This window comes from Neopelma chrysocephalum, unplaced genomic scaffold (genome assembly GCF_003984885.1).
Source record: "Neopelma chrysocephalum unplaced genomic scaffold, ASM398488v2 Primary Assembly neopelma1_25, whole genome shotgun sequence".
In the NCBI taxonomy this organism is placed as follows: domain Eukaryota; kingdom Metazoa; phylum Chordata; class Aves; order Passeriformes; family Pipridae; genus Neopelma; species Neopelma chrysocephalum.
Window position 1 is genome coordinate 32,739,637 of NW_020897694.1, and position 21,359 is coordinate 32,760,995.

Below are 21,359 nucleotides of genomic sequence, written 5' to 3' on the forward strand. Positions count from 1 at the left end.
TGCTAACCAATACTATGAGATTGTTTTAGCTATGTCCAAGAAGCAAAAATTGGCAGTGGTGGTGCAGGGGGCATGTTTACAGACCTCTCCTCCTCCACACCAGCATCTGCCGCGCTAGAGAGGAACACTTGACAGAGGCTGTGGCTGTCCCTGGGACTCTCTGTTGGGGAGCAGTGACTCAAGAGCCACACAGCACTCAGGATGGTATGTGATACAGGTGGAAAGCATGAATAATACAGCCCATGTTGTAACACTGAAGGAATCTGAGCTGGCTCACTTCTAGTTACACATTAAGTCTCAAGACAATTATAATTCCTGGAGCAAATTCTACTCTGCCCTCTTGTGAAAGCTTATTAAAATAGCACTTGAAAGTATACAAGTACCTGAACGAGTCTGACACGGGACCACAAACATGCTATTTGAATATCAGCCTGACAGCCCTAAAGTTTGCTGCACCATAATCAGTTATCATGCATTACAACAATTTCTGTGAAAGAAACTCCTCCTCCCTAGCATGTCAAACATTCAGACGATACTTAGAGACCAGCAAAAGGCATAAACCAGGATGGGCTAGTGCCAGACATTCACTAAACCAGCTCAGCCTACGTAGCTTTTGGCCAGAGCAGCTAAAGGAAGCTGGAAGTCTCTACCAATTGATAAAATGTACTTCATTGTACACAACACATCTGACATCCAGACAGGAAAGGAGGTTTTCAGCTGATCAATCTTCCAAATAAAATGGAAGTTGAGACAATGAAGATTGCTTCTTAGAATTCTCTCCTCACTAGTACACATCCAGGAAAGTTAATTGGAAGAGTTACAAATAAAATTGGGAGACACAGCATGGAGACTCAGTTGTACAGTGTGCTTAGGATTCAAACTCTCCAAGGTCTTTAGCCTTGTGTAATGTTACATATTTGATCCACATACAAGATATTTACATTCATATTCTCTCATACCTGAGAATACAAGTATCAAAATTGGTTTTGGACACCTTCTTCCCAGGCAACTCCTAGAACATTTATGTATGTTTGTGTATGTCTGTATGCTGGAGATTTTTTTAAATAACCCTGGAAGACAGGCTTACTGCCTTCAAAACAAGGCACAGAGGAACAGTTCCTTCTCTTCAGAAGGAGAAGTTCAGTGTTTCCGGAACTTACAGCTTTTTTGAAATTTGGAACCTAAGCATGTCCTTCTAAATTGCTCTGCTCCACAAAGCCTCTGAAGCAGCACCAGCTCATCCTATACAGGATGTAGGAATAGATACATTTCCAGAAGAATTTGTAACAGAAAGATAGAACTCAGTTTTCACTAGGAAGGCTTTCTGCCTAAATGGTAACTCTTTCTCAAAGGCAGTTTCAATGCTTCCCCAACCCCACATAGCAAGACAAGTTCTCAACCTTGCTCTCTGGTATGTGAGAAGAGACAGATAGCCCTAACAGACACATACCCAGGCCTTGGGAAGGCAGGGGAGAAACAGAGAGAATAAAAAGGCCCCTGAGGGGGCGGGAACTTGCCTTTTGCCCCTGGGGCCCGATGCGTGCAGCATCACAAAAAAAGTGGTCCTTGCATCTGAAATACACCTTTTTTTAATCCTTCCACTGCCTTGGCACTCTTGGGAAGAATACTTACATATGTTTACCTTCCAGTGGCCTTTGCAGATATATGTGAAACTTCACCTTCACTTTGCATTTTTATTTAGGTCTAGGTGAAAAACACTGGTTAGTCAGCAAACTCACAGCTTACAGACAGTTTCAAATGAGAGTTCTTGAGAAGGAAAGTTAAAAATTCAGTTTATTATCAGATTCAGGAGCTTCATTTTATTACCCTGACATGAATTAAGAGTTCTGCCCTGACACAACTTGAGTGATAGGTGAAACCTGATGAAATAGGTTTAACACTCTCCCCCCACACTGGGTTATTGCTCCTGAGATGAGGGGGTAACCCAAGAGACTGTAGCAGATACGAATATTTCACTTCCCCTGGGTAAAAGAAATATGCCAGAGAAAGAGGCATGAAGGCAGAACTACGATTCTGAGGATGCATCTAGCAGTTGTTAACATGCTCATAGAATTATAAAATTGTTTAGATTGGAAAAGACCTCTAAGTCCATCAAACCCAACCATTAGCCTAACACTGCTGAGTCCATCACTAAACAAATCCACAAGTGCCACATCTACACATCTTTTAAATACCTCCAGGGATGGCGACTCTACCATTTCCCCAGGATGTCTGTTCCAGAGCTTGACAATTCTTTCCATGAAGAAATTTTTCCCAGTGTTCAATCTAAACCTCCCCTGGAGCAACTTGAGACCTTTTCCTCTTGTCCTATCACTTGCTACTTGGGAGACTGACTCCCACCTGGCTACAACCTCCTTTCAGGTGGTTGTAGAGAGCGATAAGGTCTCCCCTGAGCCTCCTTTTCTCCAGCCTGAACAACATCAGCTCCTTTGGCAGATCCTCATCAGACTTGTGCTCCAGACCCTTTATCAGCTCCGTTGTCCTTCTCTGGACACGCTCCAGCACCTCAGTCTCTTTCTTGAAGTGAGGGGCCCAGAACTGGACACAGGATTCGAGATGCGGCCTCACCAGTGCCAAGTACAGCTCATGGCCTAGTCCAGCTGGCCAAACCATTTTTGACACAAGCCAGGATGCCATTGGCCTTCTTAGTTCATGCTCACCATCTCTGAAGTCTTCAGGTATCATCAACAGGTTAATATTAAATCACTGCAACCACCTTCTTTATCCTGATGGTCAACCCTATATGCTTCTTAAGCTTTACCTTAGCAACATAACAAAAAAAAAAAACCAAACTCCAAACAAAAACCACAAACAAACAAACAAAAAACACCACCATAAAAAGGTAACATCTGCAGTCTCATGTAACCATAACCAGGGCTATGTTCACTTCTCTACCCATTCATCTGGTGCACCATTGGCTATAAAATCTTAAGCAGTTGGCAGGTCAGCAAAAATCAACTATTTGATAACTCATCTATTTGTCCCTTGTATTTGCATAAAGCTTCAAAAAACTCTGCCCAAATTCACCCATCTCACCCAGACAGATGCTTTACTATTCAGCCCTTAACAGATTTTTAAATGCCTTTTTTTCCCCCCATGCTGGTATAAGTTCAAAGGATGACAGGATTCACAGAGGCAGCTTTTAATTCTTTCAGATTAATTTAAAGAGTTTTTGGAGTAGGAAAGAATCATACATTAATAGACATGCACACAGCTCAGGAGTTGAAACCTTCTAACAGAAGTGATTATGCACAAGTTCAGAAAGTACTCCACAGAATAACCACATATGATGATGAAAAAGCCCTGCTTACACAAATATTCTTCCCTCTCAAAACAGGTACAGAAGTCTCATTTTTGGTTATCAGCAATAACAATGGTGAGAAGTCTGTTACAAAGGACTAGAGGAAAAATCATAAGGAGCAAGGATTTTGAAGAATAAAGAAAGGAGAGAAGTGAGAGCAAACAAGTTTGTCATGGTTGCTTTGAAATCTAGGACACCCTGTTGCAACAAGTGCAAGGTGTATTAAGCAGCTTTCCTTCCTGCAAACACTTGCCTTGCAAGAAGGTCAGAGGGTAGACGTGAAAGCTGCACATGACATATATCTCTTCAGCAACCATCATCCAGTTTACTGGCATCAAAACTAGGCAGCTCCCATTGGGAAGAAGACTTGAGAGCACTAGACCTTCAGAGTTTTTAGTGGTAACTGCCTGGAATCATAAGGATCCCAACATCTTGAACTCTTTCTGGTATGAGTTCCTGTTTTAACAAGGCTTTTTCACAGGGTCCATCAGGAAAGGAGTTTCAGTCAAGAATGATACACCTCCACAAATACGAGAACGTACTGCTGTTCTTAACAGTTTACAGTTCTCCCCAAGCTACCTGTGTCTAGGCTGATGAGCAAACAATAGTTTGCAAAGTATTTCTAAACCACTTACACTAAGGTCTTCCCTTTAAAATATAATTCTCAAAAAATCGTTCCCTATCTCTCTAAGTCACAACAGATGGCAGTTCAGTTATGAACTTATATACAGATGATAACATACAAGAGTTGGCTGCTGACTCAGTGACATTACAAGCTGCAGCTGTAGGGCAGGCACACAAACTTAAGAAGCTTTAAGTGTTATTTTTGTCAGCAGGGGAATTAACAGAAAGGAAATAAGAAATAAAAGTGCATTCCCAGGCCTAGACACTTCTGCAAATTCATACTTGCATGGGTTCGGTGCCCTGAAGTAGTGAGTTGCAACATCCTCTGAAGACTGCTTGTTGAAGTTACCCTCCGGCAGATTTCGAGATTCTTGCACAAGACAAGGTGGAAAGAGTAGCGCAGGTTCCAGTCACTAGCATACAGTTTCTCATCTTGGAGCATCTCCTGCACACCTTGACTTTAAATGTGGCCAATATAACAGTATGAATCCACATTTCATTCTATTCTTGATAATCTTCCTGCTCTTCCAGACTACCCATAACAGCATAAAATGGTCACACTTTTCTGAGCAGCAAACCATTGCCAAATACTACAGACAGGACAAGAGGAAGAAGAAAGGAGCTATTACATGCCTATACCTGACTTAACTGGAAATATTGTTAATATGAACCTGTTGACTGTTTCTCAGTTGATCGACTACGTTTTGAGAAATACTGTGGTAGTTCTTCTGGTGCACCAGGAACTGGATTTAAGGACAAAATATTTCACTGCTTAGTTAGAGAAAAAAAAGTTATTTTATTCATATTCCGAAATAAAATACAAAGTGACTACCTAAACAATATCTAGACAGTTCAACATGCCCAAATCAGCTGAGACCACTCTTGAAGGATCCTCAAATGTAAGGTAACTAACAAAAAACTATCTATGATTTATGTAGAAGTTTAAACCTCTGAGTTTTTTAAACCATTTGAATATGGTCATCACAGCACGATATAACAATGATCACTGCATGTTTCCTATCAACTAAAGCAGTTAAGTTACAACTCAGCTGACATAAAACAAAACTTTACTTGTTCCTTCTAAAAGGAAAAATCATCTGGGAAGGAAAGTCCCTCTAAGCTCTAAATGCCATTGTGGTAATAATTATTCTAATCCTACTTCTTTGAACATGAGACAACTGCTAAAAAGACGATGCAGCTATTTGTGTTTCTTCTTGTGCAGAGAAGGTCACAGCACATGAGTGTATCTGCCACCACAAGACACAAAATCCCAGTTCCTGCCTGTACATACCCATATTCAGTTACTGCTGAAGTTATTGCTCTGGTCACACATGTAAACAATGTTAGTCATACAGAAGGCAGTAAGGTAGGAAAGGAAAAGGGAGACCAGGAGCAGAGACATAGTGTTACCTTCCAGGTGAAAACCTAGCTGAAGAAGGCTGAGACGAGCTGAGCACCACCAAGTTCCTCTCCCACACTTGGTCAGAAGGGGACTCTCATGATGGCCCAAAGACATCAACAAGACATAACAAGTCCTCAGGATTTGATGCAGTAATAACAAATTGGAATAAACCATGCTCTACTTATTCTCATGGACTAAGAATCCTAGAGCAGCAAGAAACTGAATACTCATCCTTTCCCTTCTGTTTTCAAGATAAACTGATCCTTTGGTTCTTCTACTGCACCATAAGTAATCTTCACACAGTTCTCCAAACCTAAGGGTCAGCAAGCATTACAGAGTTTCTAGCAGATTTACAATGCAATCTAAATTTGATTAATTTTTGCATACCTTAAAACTTGTCCTCACTTAATAAATTCATGTAGAAATCTGAAAAGACCCCTCAAATTCATATACTTTCCTTAATTTCAGTTCAACCATCAGCATTTTATAACGTTTTCTATTTAGAGTTTTCTACCACATGGTCCATTTTTGGGGCTATTACACAAGAGTTATATGGGCCCTAGGATATCATCACATTACTCTTTGCCTAGGTCTACACTAGCAGACAGTATCAATAGTAATTATATTTTGCCATCAGAACATAATTAAAATATGTTCTCAACTAGTGATGGTGTTGAGAAGTGGAAGAAGAAGAAACAGAAGCAGAAGACATAGTTTCATTGGAGGAACTCCTTTGTTTCAGAGCTTCTTCCAGCACAGCTGTCACTAGCAGTCACCTCTCTCCACATCCCTAATCAGACAAACATGCACACAAGTGTGTCTACATTTTTCTGCCTACAGTGAGAATGTCAGCATGGCATTAGTTTACAGGAAGACAGCTGGAGTGTCTGAGCAGCAAGATGTACCCACCTGTAAGAACATATAAAGGATAATTTACAGACTATCCTACAAAACTACAGACAATTACCAAACCTGCTTGCAAAACTGCACTATATAACCAGAACTGCATCATTGAGTAAGAAAGCCTAAAATCAGAAACACACCCCCAACCCAAATGGCGGAAATTACCATCAAAAGACCACTTAGCACATCCATTTTCAGAGTTGAGGTTTTCAAGGTTCAGAATACAATTCAATGGACTTGATGAACAGAAAGGAGTCTTCATGCCACAAGTTTTCCAACTGACTTCAATTTAACTTTGTGTACAAACACACATTGTAAAATAAGTATATGTGATGTATCAGAAATGAGAAAACAACAGACAACAGGTCAAGGTATCAGAGACAACACTTAAAGCTACTGTATTAATGCTCACTTAGTCTCACCTAATACAAACTGGAATCGACAAGTTTAGTGTACCAAATGCTCAGTATTCCTTTACCTAAGATGGGGTGATTCTAATGCTTTCCTACTTTAATGTATTAAGCATATACTAAAAAAGCCCAGTGAAAGATAAGGCTGCAAAGAGCAAGAGAAATGGTCTTAAATACTAAATAGCCATTCTTAGGCTGTACAGTACAAAATTAAGCGCCTGATTTGATGGCTTACACAGTTCATTAGCACAGCCCAAACTCACTGATTCTTCCAGTTTCTAAGAGTCTTTTATAGAAAAGGAAGAAGTTTTACACACAATACATGACACACATTTTTTTACTCCAGAGAGATAGATTGTTGGTGCTGTAATACCCTAGCCTATTAGCTTGAGCCTACTTCCAGCACATTAAAAACAGTCACCTCCTTAGCAACAAGGCTGGCTATTCTCTGAATCAAGTCTTTCTATATCCTGACTTTCCCCCTTTTAGTTTTCGAAGTTAGTGCCATATAAGGAGACTGAATAAAAAGTCTCATACCTGTTGAGCTTTAGCTGATGAGTTTGCTCTAAAACTAAAAAATATTATTCCAAGTGCTGATTCAGTAATTTACTTTTAGACAGATTAAAATTTGTTCTGCCACTCTAAATTATGGTTTCAGTACAGCCCTCTCCCTCTGAGAATAGTCTCCATATAAGTGACAGGCTGCCATCCTCCCCTTCTCTCTCTGCATTGTAAATATCCATATCCAGTCAAAGCAACAAGACCAACACAGATCACTCATCTTTACTCTCAAGGAACTGATTCCTTCAGGCCACACACACGCTCTGTAGCTCATCTCCATCTGAGCTTGTCTTAACCTACTTGGAAGACTTAAGAGACACCCTAGAGCACCTGGCCAAGTTTAAAAAACAAGCAAGCTAAACATTCAAATAAGTTCACACATTTTCTTTTTCATACCTGTAAAATATGACCTAAAGGTTTGGGGATTTTGTTTGTTAAAACCACACCAATTAAGTTTATGGCCTGCCCCAGTTTCTCCTTCCTCCACCCAAAAGCAGCTGGAGAGGAGAGGAGGAGAGGCCTAGCAGGGCTATGATGTCATGATATATTTAGGAAGTGAAACTTGAAATGAGGCTAGGAAGAAACACATTCAATTCAGCATCTAAACACTTTCCTGCTTGAGACTTCACGATTGCCTTCAGCAGCTCAGGAAGCAGCACTGGGAAGGATTTGTCTTCATCTGTCATTTTAGGGACTGATAAGCTAGTTCTACTTCCTCTAGCTTTAAAATAAAAAAAAACACCACCAAAGGAGCGCAAACAGACAAACAGGAAGACTCAATACTGACAGTCAGGACACAATGCATGAGTTCTATGACTCCACTGAAATGCCAGGTGTGGGGACTCCAGCTCGCCCAGGAACAAGTAGCTCCTCTGCCAGCTGCCAATAATCCCGGCTTGCTCGTGTGACGCACACACACAGGGGACCCCCACTGTACCAGAAATCCCGACGGCAGGCAGACACCCTCTCGCTACCCGTGGGGACTGTCACAGCCGAGCTTTCCGCCCACAGGCGCTGTCCCACCGGGAGGCAGCGGCAGCCGCATTGGGACACAGCGGCACCGGGGACCGATGCACCGGCGGCAGCCGCGGGATCCAGCACCCGCTTGCACAGTCTGAGACTGCCTGGTAAAATCCTTAGGCTAAATACTTTGTTGTTATTTCAATAACCGCACTGAACTGCGCGGACCGAGCCGTGACAGCGGGACCGGAGAAGACCCCGCTGCCGCCGTGGCGAGCGGGGCCCTGCCCCGGCCACAGCCCCGCAAACCCCAGGTAGCAGGGGAGGGCGCCGAGACAGCCCGTACCCCCAGCCCTGCCCCAGCCCTGTCCTGCCCGCGGCCGGGCGGCACCAAGCCAGGGCGGTACCTTGGCTCGCTGGTCCCAGCTGTACTGAGGCGCCTTCTCCTCGCCGGCCGCCGCGTCCTGGCCGGCTCCCGCTTGCTGCTGCTGGCCGCCCTGGGCCGGCTTCCTGCGGCGAGAGAAGAAACACCCCATGGCGCTGGCGCTGCCGCCGCCCGGAGGGGAGAGGCTGGGAGACGGGGATCGCCCAAGAGACTGGGAGCGCCCGCCAGCGCCGCCCCGCCCCGCCGGCTTCCGGTTTTTCCCTGTCTCCCGTAGCGACCGCGACGTTTCCCCCCGCCTTCCCCGTCCCCGCCCCGTCCCGCTCCAGTCATCACCGCAGGCCCGGGGAGACGCCTGGACAGAGCGGTGCCTGATAGTGGGAGAGGCACTGCCGGAGGCAGTACACCCCCGGGCATGAGGGGACCGGAGGGAAGCGGGAAAACGTGGTTTTCCAGTGACTGCCATCGCTCCCGCGCCCCGGCGAGGGTTCCCCCGCGCCAGTCCCGCGGGAGCGAGTCCGAGTCCGAGGACTGCTCGTGAACCCTCCGCCCTACCGGGGTAGAACCCGTGTCCCGCCCGGAGCCGTGCGCTGGTTCATCTGTGGAAGTCGGAAGCAAAACGTCCGTTGGGCGTTTTAAATACAACGGGACTGACCCTTCGTCACGGCGCGTTCTGTGGGTGCAGGGCCTGGGCCCCTCGGCACGCGTGACACCGCCGTGCTCACCCCGGAAAACCCGGCTTTCCCGGCTTCCTGCAAGTGTTCAAGAGCAGCAGCAGCAGCAGTGACAGCATGAGAACCGCCAGCGTCCTGCAGTTTTGTGCATCCCTTTGCAAATAGTCGGGCTTCCTGTGTGGGTTGGGGTTCGTGAGATTGTTGTTTGGTTCGGTTCGTTTTTTTCCCCAGAGGTAAAAAACACAAAATTTTTTGTCAGACTGTCCAACCATTAAAAAATGAGAGCTGCAGCCAGTCCTTAATAGTTTCTCTTTGCTCCTCCTTCTCCATACTTGGCTCTAGTGTGGGTTCTTCCACAGGCTACAGTCCTCAAGAACTACTCTGTCATGAGCTCTTCATGGGCTGCAGTTCCTTCAGAAAATATCTGTCTGCTCTAAGGGCTGCAGTGTGGATATCCGCTCCACTGTAGTCCTTTCCATGGGAAATCCTTGCTCCAGCACCTGCAGCACCTCTATCCCCTCCTTCTTCTCTGACCTTGCTGTTCCCACTGCTATTCCTTACATTTTCCCCCCTCACTCCTCTCTCTCTCACTTCTATGTAGTGGGTTTGCCCTTCCATAATATATTTTCCCAGAGGTGCTGGGGGCTCAGCCATGCCCCATAGTGGGTCTGTTTGAGCTGTCTGGAAGTGGCTGTGTCCAGCATGAGGCAGCCCCATTTCCTCAAAGAGACCACCCCTGCAGCCCACCACTGCCAGCACCTGGCCAGCTACACCCAATACATACCCAGTAACAAAACTTTAGAGCCATTTTATGTTAAACAAAGGATGGCATTCCTGCTGTAGGAGCAGAAGAGAGGAGAAGCCGGGGAAAAGTAGCAGAGAAATGCTACTTTTGCATTTAGTTGAGCAGGCTGAAAGGCTTGCCCAGCTCAGGGCCCTGGGGACAGCAGAAAGGAGGAAGTGAGACTAATTGCTCAGAAATGGTTGCTAAGGAAGAGAGGTGACCAACACCCTTTTTGGTGTCAGCTGTACTGTGAAAGTGTATGCCTGGGCAGATGTGAAGGCTGCTCTGAGCTTTTGGAGCTGCAATTCAAGTTAACAGCTCAGCAACTGCTACCCACACCACCACCAAGTACAGTTTTACATCTCAGTTACAGAGTGGATTTGTTTTATGAACCATTTTTCTGGGTTTCTTGGGCACTAGCCGGCTGGATCCTGCTCTTTCATTGAATCTTCTGCGCACCAGCTCTTTCCATGGTGTGTCTAGCTAGGGCAGTTTGAGACAGTTTGCAAATGCAGACTCTAATACACCCTCACCTCTTCTAGCTCACTCTCTGGAAGTCTAACAGTCCTCCTAGATCCCTGTGTATTTCATACGGATTAGCAAAGTTCTGCAGTCTTTTCAGAACCTAGCTCCCCTTTCTGTGCATCCATTAAAAAAAAAGTTGATAGAAGGAATAAAAAATAACATTTGATACATTTTTGTTAAAAGCTAAAATACCATTTAATTAATCTTCACAAAACCTACATTACCAGAATATTGTTACCTCACATTAACTAATGGATTACCTGCTGTAACAGAGAACTTCTTATAGACTGTGTGTAAAGAGACTTCTTTCCCTGCTGAGATGCACCCAGCTCTACAATAGCAATACCTCACCATTGATGCCAGTAATGCTTCACAAAAGTATTTAAATGCAAGACAAAAAAGGTACTTTTACATTTCTAATGAGAAGATGCAAGGCAAATACAAGTTTCTGAGTTAGGATTTTCCCATGCTACTATGACCAGTACACTTGTCTTGCAAAATTATCCGTCCCATAGACATACAGGATTTTTAGATCACTACAGCTGATCAGGAGAGGCCATAGGTTTTATCTCTCTGACACAACAGAACCTCTCATGTTCCAGGGTGTTTCCTGGCATCAAAGTCCCAGAATAATTATTCCTGACCAAATTAATATGACTTGTGATTTATGAGAACATGACTTCTTAAGAAATTACTAATGCCTACTTCAGTTCTTCACTCTCTATTCATATGCCAGTCAGATCCAACCCTCTTGGCTTCTGAGATTTGGTACAATCATAGCCTGAAGTACAAGATTGCAATAATATCATAGTTACTACCAACCATGACTATACTTACCTTAATTTCAGGTAATTAGTGATTTCCCTTGTAGGGATGTTGTGAAATATATCTAATTACAGTCTAATACAGAATTTTGTGATGTCCAGACAGTACTTTCTAGATAACTGAAAAGTAAGCCATTTTCATTGTAAGGGTTATATTCTAAAGGTTTTAGTGAGAGAGACTTGCCATATCCATACCTTCTGGGCACATGCAGCTCACAAGGAGCCTTTAAGATCTTTGCTGTCCTTCCAAGAAGGCAATGATTCTGTTTCAGCAAGAAAGGAGTCCTGCTGGGGCAGATGGACAAAGCACATGCATGGGCTGTGTCTCTGTATGGGCTGGTTATCCCCACATTGCTTGGTAGTGCTTGCATGCCCACAGGTAAGATCCTAACTCCCTTTCCTCCTTCTCTTGTTTGACACTCTTGTGCATCACCCAAAAAGCACAGGGAGGGAGCTGTTCTCAGTAAACATCAGGACCTGAAAACCTGCCCAGGTCTTGAGCAGGTATGGTAAGGAAGCGAGAGCTCACTGCATGTGTATCTGCACTTCTCCCAACATGGGTCAGAATCAGTTTGTCTCAGTGATGTTGGAAGCTTGACAAAATGCACAAAGCCAAACTTTCACAATTTTCTTCTTAATGAGATTCATTGTATTCTGTGTCTGTGTCTCTTAAAGCTCTTGAAATCATATCTTTGTGACAAAATCCGAAGCATGTCTTGTTTAAAGCAGGTTTTTAATCCTGTTCATTGTAGAGAAGACTTTGAAAATATCATCTCTAAGACATGAAAATGAAAACAAAAGAACTGAAATGTTCTTACTTTCTAAAAGCTCATTTCATGTTTTCTATCAACAAAGATTATAAATCCTGTACTCAAGATCCCGGCAACTTACCTAGAATTGGTATAAAGCCTTGAAAAGGATCCCTAGTTAAAATTAGATTCCCCTATACTCATACAAAATGTGAATTACAGATGAGACAAATCATTCCACAGTACTCAATTCCTTACATAGTATTAACAGAAATGAAGGGAAGGATACTTTACTGCTAGGTTCATTCTCTGAGGCCATATTCTGATAGAGCAGAGCTGGTACATTGCTTCCAACTGATTATTTCCCCAACCACCTATGCAGTGGGACAGCCCAAATGTTTGTACAGACGTGGTAAACTGTGTTGGGAAACCAATGAATGTGTAAAACAACCATTTCATTCAGACATCTGTGCATTTCAGTCTCATGGAGACACTTTTTTTTCCTTTTTTTTTCAGAAGCAGATGACGAATATACAGAATAGTATTTTCACAGAGCAGTCATTCATACATACCGTGTGACCACACTGGCCTTTTTTGGTCTCTCGAGCAGATTCCTTACTACTGGAGGCTCCTGCCAGACTGAACACCAACAGAAGCTAGTCTGGAACTTGTGACAAGGTGGAACAAATAATATGGCTAATTTTGTGTACTAGAATCTATTTTCCATTGCTAGTGGTGATTTTGGACTAATGTCCTCATAGTTTTCAAGCAATATATGGCTTTTCAGCATCTCCTTGCATATAGAAATTAGCCCTGGTCACCAGTAATTTTACTGAATCAAACTGCTAATGCTCAACAAGAGAATGCTTTTTTTGTAGCTGTCCCCAGCACACAGTCTGTCATACACAGCTTTAATGCTGGCGTTCTTTGAGTGGGAACAATGGACAGATGTGCCCGTGTCCCAGGTTACTGTGAACTATATGCTATGACAAGGAAAACCATGAACAGTCAAACTAAGTAGTTCATGCTTGCTAACTTGTTTGTTCAGAAATTACCTTCCACATATTCCCAACATAAATTACCTTCCCTGTAAGGAATTATATCGTGTCTACAGATCTTTTTCTGTTGCTGGTGTTTGGGTGTGCTGGTTTCAACTGGGATAGAGTTAATTTTCTTCACAGTGGCTGGTATGGAGCTGTGTTTTGGATTTGTGCTGAACGCAGGGTTGGTAATGTAGAGACGTTTTTGTTATTGCTGAGCAGTGCTAACACAAGGCCAAGGCCTTTTATGCTTTTTGTACTGCCACACTGGTGAGGGGTGTATGGAAGGCTGGGAGGAGTCACAGCCAGGACAGATGACCCAAACTGACCAAAGGGATATTCCAAATAAATGACATCAGCTCAGTATATAATGCTGTGGGGAAGAAGGAACGGGGGGGACATTTGGAGGGATGCCATTTGTCTTCCCAAATCACTGTTACATATGATGGGGCCCTGCTTTCCTGGAGATGGCTGAACACCTGCCTGCCCACATGAAGTGGTGAATCAATTCTTTATTTTGCTTTGCTTGTGTGTGTGGCTTTTGCTTTCCCTATTAAACTGTCTTTATCTCAACCCACAAGTTTCTGGCTTTTACCCTTCCAAATCTCTCTGATCCTGCTGGTGGGGGAGTGAGCAAGTGGCTGTGTGTGTCTTGGTTGCTGGCTGGGGAGAAACCACGACAGGAACAAAGGTGAGCAGAGTTCTGTGCAGTACATGAGACACAGACACAGTATTTAAAATCATTCTTAAAAGGCACTACCATAGAACCACAAGTCATTTCAGAAGTTTTTTTTACTGAAGATCTAAATAATCAATATTTTTAAAAGGCACAAATTAAATATTTTGGTCAAAGGAATGAAAGAACATGCCCTAATATTAGCATAATGGACAACATAATCCATGATACAAACCCCACATTAATTCTGAACTTTGCCGTAAGCCATCTCTTGACAGAAATTCTGCAGCTGGGAAGGTCACAATCTGCTTAAGGGCTGCTAATGTAGTGAGTGCACTTACTCAAAGAGGGCACAATTAAGTTTTCAGCTATAAAGCATATCCTTATTCAGCAATTACAGGTTCATAGATCTTACATAAGAGTCTATGTCCTAGATCCTGTTTTGTGATATGAAGAGCTGCCATAACCAGGGTGTTGCCTGACATTCAGTTTGCTTGAAAACCTTGTGTTCCACCCAAGCCTCTAGCTGAAGTAAACAGACTCTTCAGTTTAATGTTAAATGAAAATAAAATGTAACGACATTAAAGTTTATGAAGTGTATCTTTTTAGTTCATGTTTAGTAGGGCAAAAATTCAGATAACAGGCTACAGTGCTGATTCAGCAAGGCATGTAGGCATATGTTAAGGCCTACCACATTTCAGTGGGATTTGACCAAGTGCAAAGAGATAGTCACATAGATAAAATTGAGTTTTAACAGCTTGCTGCATCATAACCCAGCACCCCTTACATTCTTCCCTAAGCTTAGAGGATGTTTTTGGTTCTGAAGAGATACTCTAGTTCCCTGTGTATCCTAGTTAAAATCGACAGGATCATCTGCCAGCATCTGCCTCCAGTTACATCTCTTTAGCCTTTATCCAGGTCTCTAGCACCTAACATTGCGGTGCTCAGTGGAGCACTGTTCTAAAGGTAGGGTCTGTGAAAGTTTCCCTCTGTCACAATCCTAATGTGAAAAAGGAAAGTCAAGAAAGCTCTGAGTAAATGTGGTCTGCTCTGATGACTTAATACATCATCATTTTTAGAGCCTTTTTGTCTGTAGGAGAATAGAGGCTCTACTTGTTTTACTTGCTTAGTGTTTGACATAGTACCAATCCTCTTTCACTGTTGGTTTCAGCTGCTGCTGTGACACAGAGGAACGATTGCTGAGACCTGTGGTAAAGACTATCCTCCTAATTCTGGTGCAGAAGACCATCACAAATGGGTAATTGGAGGTGGCAACATGTTAATTTTCTATTGCACAATTTATCATAATTTGTCTATCTGAAGTTTTATTTTACATTGTTGCACAGTTTATTGATGCTTTTCCAATTTTAAGCTCTTAACATTAATTTTGTGGGATGGCTTTATCTATGGTGCCAACCTGCCATGCATATTGTCCTTGTGGGTGTAAGAGTGGCTGCCTGATGCTCCCAATGAGACTGGCAAAAAGTGACAAAAGTGGGATCTTCAACAAAAATGTAGAAGACCAGATCCAGACCTTGTTGGAATCCTGGCAAAATACACTCAAGGGCTCCAGCAGTGCTGTACTCTGCCTACATTAACTTTAGGGAATTGCATAGGAATCTGTAACCCTGAACAATCCACACACAGGTCAAGATTTTTATCAAACTTCATCAGCACAATAAGGAGACAGCAAGTCAGATCTAAAATAACACTTAAATATTCAGTGTTAACTGTAAACAAGTCCTGTTGTTAAAGTAAACAAACACAGGATTCTATTTGTTTTGCCTTTTCTTCCCTTTCTGTCTTACAACATAATGTGCAATAAACATTCTAGACACTGTTTTTGGGAATACTGCTACCTCACTGTAAGACTCTGAGGAATAAATTAGTTAAATTGTTGATAACATGTAATAGCAAGGGATACTGCAGAGACAGCAGATGGAAAGAAAATACTGGAGTAATTATTATTTGGAAGAGTTTAGAGCTTGCTTGCATGTTAAGAAGATTCGCACTAAGACTCGTTTTCAAATAATGTAATTTGCACCAAAGGAGCAAAAATATTCCGTATAAAAATCAACAAATAACATGCTCGGGCACAGAACAACTGGGGTGGAATGAAAGATATGTTCTCTTGCAAAATAGACACATTCACATGTGTAAGGACCTTCCTCTCAATTCATACAGATTCTGATATTGTAAGGTGAAATCCCAAAGGAATCCTGTGACCATATGTGCTGGTTTAAAAGTTAACCAGCAAGGGAAAATGAACTCAATTCAAAAGAGAGATTTATAAGTCAGAATAACAATTTATTAAAATAATGCAATAAGTACAATTATACAGACAGACAATTGGTTTTAACCCACAAAACCCAAATGTATGACCCAGCACCCTAGGGTATGAACAAGAGTGGTGTACCTTGGCCCACCCCCGAGTCCAAAGCAAAGGGAGAGGGGATAAACCTGCTGGTGGGAGAGCTGCTGCAGTCTGGTCAGAAGTGGTGATTGCAGTCCAGTCGAGGGTGGTGGTCTCAGTCTGGTTGAACGCGGTGGTCTGCAGTCTAGTTGAAGGCAGTGGTCTGCAGTATTCCTCTGGATCCCACGAGAGGTGGCAAGGTTCTGAAACTCCCAGTTATATACTCTCCAGTTCAGGCGGGAGTGCTCAGTCCCTCCCTCAGAGTAGGGAATTCCATAAAAGGGCATGCGGATGCTCAGTCCCTCCTCCATAAAAGGGTATCAGAGCGGGGAATTCCATATAAGGGTATCAGAGCGGGGAATTCCATAAAAGGGTATCAGAGCAGGGAATTCCATAGAAGGGTACAGGAACATCTTCCCACCTTGCAGGCCTCTACTGACAACAGTTTTTGGGAAATGGCATGGAGGCTATAGAATACACAGTTTTGGGTTACACCCATCCAGTGATGAATTGGTCCCAGCCGTTCTAACCAGGACACCATAAACAGAGGTAAGTACACCCTCCATAACCTACATGTGATTAGGCAAAGTGATCCTGCATTAAAGGTCAAAAGAAGGGAGGCACAGCCATGTCAGGATAACCTGGTGCAGGTTGACCAATGAGCAATGTGAAAATATCTTTGATTTAAGACAAATGAAGTCTTTTCTCATTCAACTCCCTGCTGTTTTGATGATTTTCAATCCTTCTCTTTCCAGGAACTCAGGGGTTATTCAAACTGCAGTAACGTCTCTAAAATTTTTTTCATCAAGAGAGGTATGAGGACAAGGTCAAATAAAAAAAAGAACCGAAGTCCAATAATGATAACTGACTTTGGGACTCACACTTCACTCTGTTTCAGACCTATTCAGCAGGATCTATGTCCCAAGAAAAACAGTCTAATAATTGTCTCTGGTTTTAATCCTATAAGGAAAAACCTCTCTTTCCTGTACTTCTGCTAGTGGCTGAACATCTTCAGTACTGTCAAATTATCAAACAGTGCCTTCTTTTTGAGTTCACAGTGCAGGCTGAGATCCAGTGCTAGCAAACAAACTAGATTCCTGGGTAGATTTCCTTAGTCTTAGTGTGGTAGGTCCCCTAGTTAGATATGGAATTCTGAGTTTGTCACCCAAAGCAATCTTTTTGTAGGCAGTGGAAAAAAACTTTGGGATGGCAATTCAACTCAGATAAGCACTTTTGGATGGTAGCTAACCTGAACTACCTCAGCTTTCAATTTTTCTTTCTTAGTAAAGTCAACAAAGGGTGAGAAACACAAACTTAGACACCAAAACTTTAGACAAGACTGTTTTAGGTAAATCACACTTTTTGTGTGCAACTGTTTATCATGTATTATTTTCAGCATTGCTATACATAAATGAAACCACAGTCCATGCCAGAAAGGGCTTACATCTGGAAAGCAGCTAAACCCAATCATCTCACGCACACAATAAAAGGTCAATTCAGCTCACACACACATTAAAGGCGTGCCTACTATAACAAATCTGCTTCGCACAACTGGCTAAATTATACTCACTTGTTATTTACGAAGTTATTAACGATGTATCTATTTAGATAAATATAGTGAGTAAATAACCCTGGATTATACCCAGAAATAAATGCATTTCAAATCTTATTCAGGCATACAAAAAAGTTAGAATTTAAATGCTTTTTAGAGATAAGGTAAACACAATATTAATTTTCTGGATTAAACTGGTTTGTGGTCAATTTTTTATGTTGCCTATTTAAAATTACTTCCTTTTAAAATAATTTGCTTTGAAGTTCCTCTCTCTGTTTTGCAGCTATTTACACACCAAAGCACTAAAGAGGAAATAGTAGAAAGCAACAAGAAAATAATTAGAAAACACCAAAAATACAGCCAGGTGCCATGAATGTGAAAGAAGTTCACTAGAGAAAAGCCCCAAACCACAGAATGTGAGTGAAACTGAACGTAAGTGTAAATAAAACAAAATATGTCTTCCATAATAAGCAATTGCACTTTGTCAAAATATCGATGCATCTCTCTCAGCTGTGGCAGAGCACTGAAATACTTTCCACGGATGGGCTGTTGGGGACTGACTCATCGTACAGCTCAGCATGGCTCAGAGGTCACAGAATATGATGGGTGAGAAGGGAAGCCATGGGAACAGACCCCATAACTTTAAAGAACCTAATTTGTCTGTCTCATGAGGCCCTGCAACCAGCTGGCTGTTCTGCTGAGAGGCTGCATCAGCAACTCATGTGAGAAGGCTGGTCTCCTCCTACCATTCCTGTGGGAAAGCCTGTCTTCCTAATCATGCTGTCAAGTTCAGTGTTTTCCACCTCATCTTCATGCCAGTAGCTTTTTTCTGAGAGACCTGGTCCTGACTCTCCCTGATGCCAAAGTCAGTATCCCAGGCAACAGGTCATTTCTAAGTTCCTTTTCTTGCTGTGGGGACTCCAGACCCTCTGAGAGGATGCCAGCAATGATGGTTGCACCTCTTCAAGGGAATAGGAGTCATAAAACCAGGAAATCTGACATCATGCTTAGCATATAAAGCTAAGGGGAAGAAATAAAAGATGGGGAACAATTAGAGTGGTGACCTTTGTCTTCCCAGGTTACCATTATGAGTGATGGAGTCTGGCTTTCCTGGAGATGACTCAACACCTGCCTGTTGGTGGAAAGCAGTGAATTGATTTGTTTTGTTTGAATGCATGGCTTTTGCTTTTCCTATTAAACTGTCTTTATCTCAAACCATGAATTTTTTCACTTTTACCCTTCAGATTCTCTTCCCCATCCAACCATGGGGGAAGTGAGCAAGTAGCTGGGTCAGGCTGTGCTGCTGGCTGGGTTTAAACCATGACAGCAGGAAAGATTAATGATGATGTGCTATTAGTTGACAATGAAAGCACTGCTGCAAAACATTTGGTCTGCTGAGTGTTTGGAATTTCTGGAAAATTAAAAATGTTCTCAGTCTTATCCTGGCAATAGGACAAAAGTTGGGATCACATAAAGCTGTCAGTAAGGTGGGGTACAGCAGCATTAGAACTGGCACGTATGTGATATCTCCTATGTGACATTGGCTTTTCCTTAGGCTCATGAAACTGTGACTGACAGTGCCTTGGGCTTAATACCACTAGAGGTCATGCGATGTACTTATTATCTAAGCTGCTTTTGAAAAATGCTGTAATACCCACATCTAGTAGGTGTGTTTGTACTGACTGTATTTGCAGGCACTGCTTTGGCCTCTAGATGTCCTAGCTTTGCATGCATGTAATAACCACGCCACAACAAATGACCCCGTCTCTTCTACTGCCCAAACCTGGAATTTATCTTGACTAGCACACAACAGGGGAAGGATGAGGAATTGGGAATATGCAAATAATATTAACATGAAAAGCCTTCTTTATAGAATAAAGTACTCTATTCACTAAAATAAGGAATAAAAAGGAAAAACAGTGCAGTATAACATCAAATCCTTCCCTAAAATACCATGAGTTGTGACTGTCCTTACAATACCAATTGTGTCTGACCTGACTGCTGTGATGCTGATTCCACTAACACGTCTGTCTTGAACCTTTCCTATCTTGGAGTTACAGCTTGAGATTATATTGATTGCATCTCGAAGCAGCTGACAACTACTCTCTGTCTTTGGATTTCAAGCCTTTTGTATCTTTCTCCTCGTTGTCTTTGGCCAGCAGCCTAGGAGTCAACCAAACAACAAACACCCTACATGTATCAAGCACATGAAAGCTCCATGTCAAATAGGCATGATTTAGGAAGCTGTCAGACTTCATATTCTGTCACAGCTTGGCCCAGCCCTACTATCATAATTTTTCCAGTAGATGCAGATCTGTTGTGAGAGGGTTCAACTGTTGGAACCAGCATATTTCTCCTTAGAGCTTGCCACTGGTATTAGCCAGGGTCCATCAGGAGCTAAAACTTGCCCAACAGCACTGCCTTCACTAGCCTGAGTTTGCTTATTCTTGGAAAAGAGCAACCAGCTCCCAGTACTGGCAGCACCTGGTCTTATTCTGGACTTATGTCTCATCCTCATCTTTCAACCAGACAGACCCTCTTGCCTTCTGGGCTCAGGGTGTTACCAACTTGTGTGGAACTGGCTGCCTGTGTAGCCTTTTAAAAAACATGCCTCCAAACTTCCTACTGGATTTGTCAGACTCTGCAAAATGAGAGAGTGTTAGTCAATCAGTTCTTTAGTTTCCACAGTAATAAAAATTTATAATTAAATTGTTCTCATCCTTTTGAAACACTAATCTCTTACACTTTTGTCAGTCTGAAAAACTCTGGAGATAATTATTGTTGACCCTCAGATTAGCTCAGTTGGTTAGAGCATGGTGCTTATAACAGCAACGTTGTGGGTTTGATCCCTGTACGGGCCATTCACTTAAGAGTTGGACTTAAAGATCCTTGTGGGTCCCTTCAAACTCAGAATATTCTGTGAAATTTCTGTGAAATTGTTACTAAACTAGATATTGCATTCATAATTGATAATCTAATCTCATTTTATCATACATTGACAATCTCATAGATATCTGAGGGGAAAGTGTAAAGAAGATGGAGCCAGGCTGTGCTCAGTGGCAGGACCAGAGGTGATGGACACAAACTGAAAAACAGTAGTTTCCCTCTGACCATCAGAACACAGTTTTCACTCTGAGGGTGACTGAGCACTGGCACAGGTTGCCCAGGGGGTTGTGGAATCTCCATCCTTGGAGTTGTTTAAAGGCTGTGTGGACATGTTTCTGGGCAATTGGCTCTGGGTGGCCCTGCTTGAGCAGGGCAGTTGGACAAAATGGACTCCAGAGATCCCCTCCAACCTCAGCTATCCTATGATTACTGGCCAGTTAATTGACATTCTGTCACTCTCTTAGTAAGTTATTTCTAATCTATGCAGGAGATTGCTTAGATTGTAAAAATTGACTGTATTACTATATTGATAATAATTCAGCCCTTTCAGCAGAAATAGAACCTACAGCAGGTAAGTTATACCTTTGTACCTCTAGTTATACCTCAAACCTCTAGGGTTTGTTCAAAACTGCAGAGCAGAGCGTCCAGCATGATGGACATTTATCACTCAAA

The 21,359-nt window shown here is 42.6% G+C and overlaps 1 protein-coding gene across 1 annotated transcript in view; it reads right to left on the reverse strand.

The window, feature by feature from the left end:
* The window catches only part of RP2 (RP2, ARL3 GTPase activating protein), a 17,103-nt gene extending 7,919 nt beyond the window's left edge, over positions 1-9,184 (reverse strand). The window contains exons 1-2 of the mRNA XM_027674811.1: positions 9,120-9,184; positions 8,590-8,692 (exon numbers count right to left, since the gene is read on the reverse strand). Coding sequence (XP_027530612.1) covers positions 8,590-8,692; positions 9,120-9,163 — 147 coding nt within the window. The 5' untranslated portion in view covers positions 9,164-9,184. The remainder of the gene's footprint in view (positions 1-8,589; positions 8,693-9,119) is intronic.
* Positions 9,185-21,359: the final 12,175 nt, after the last annotated feature.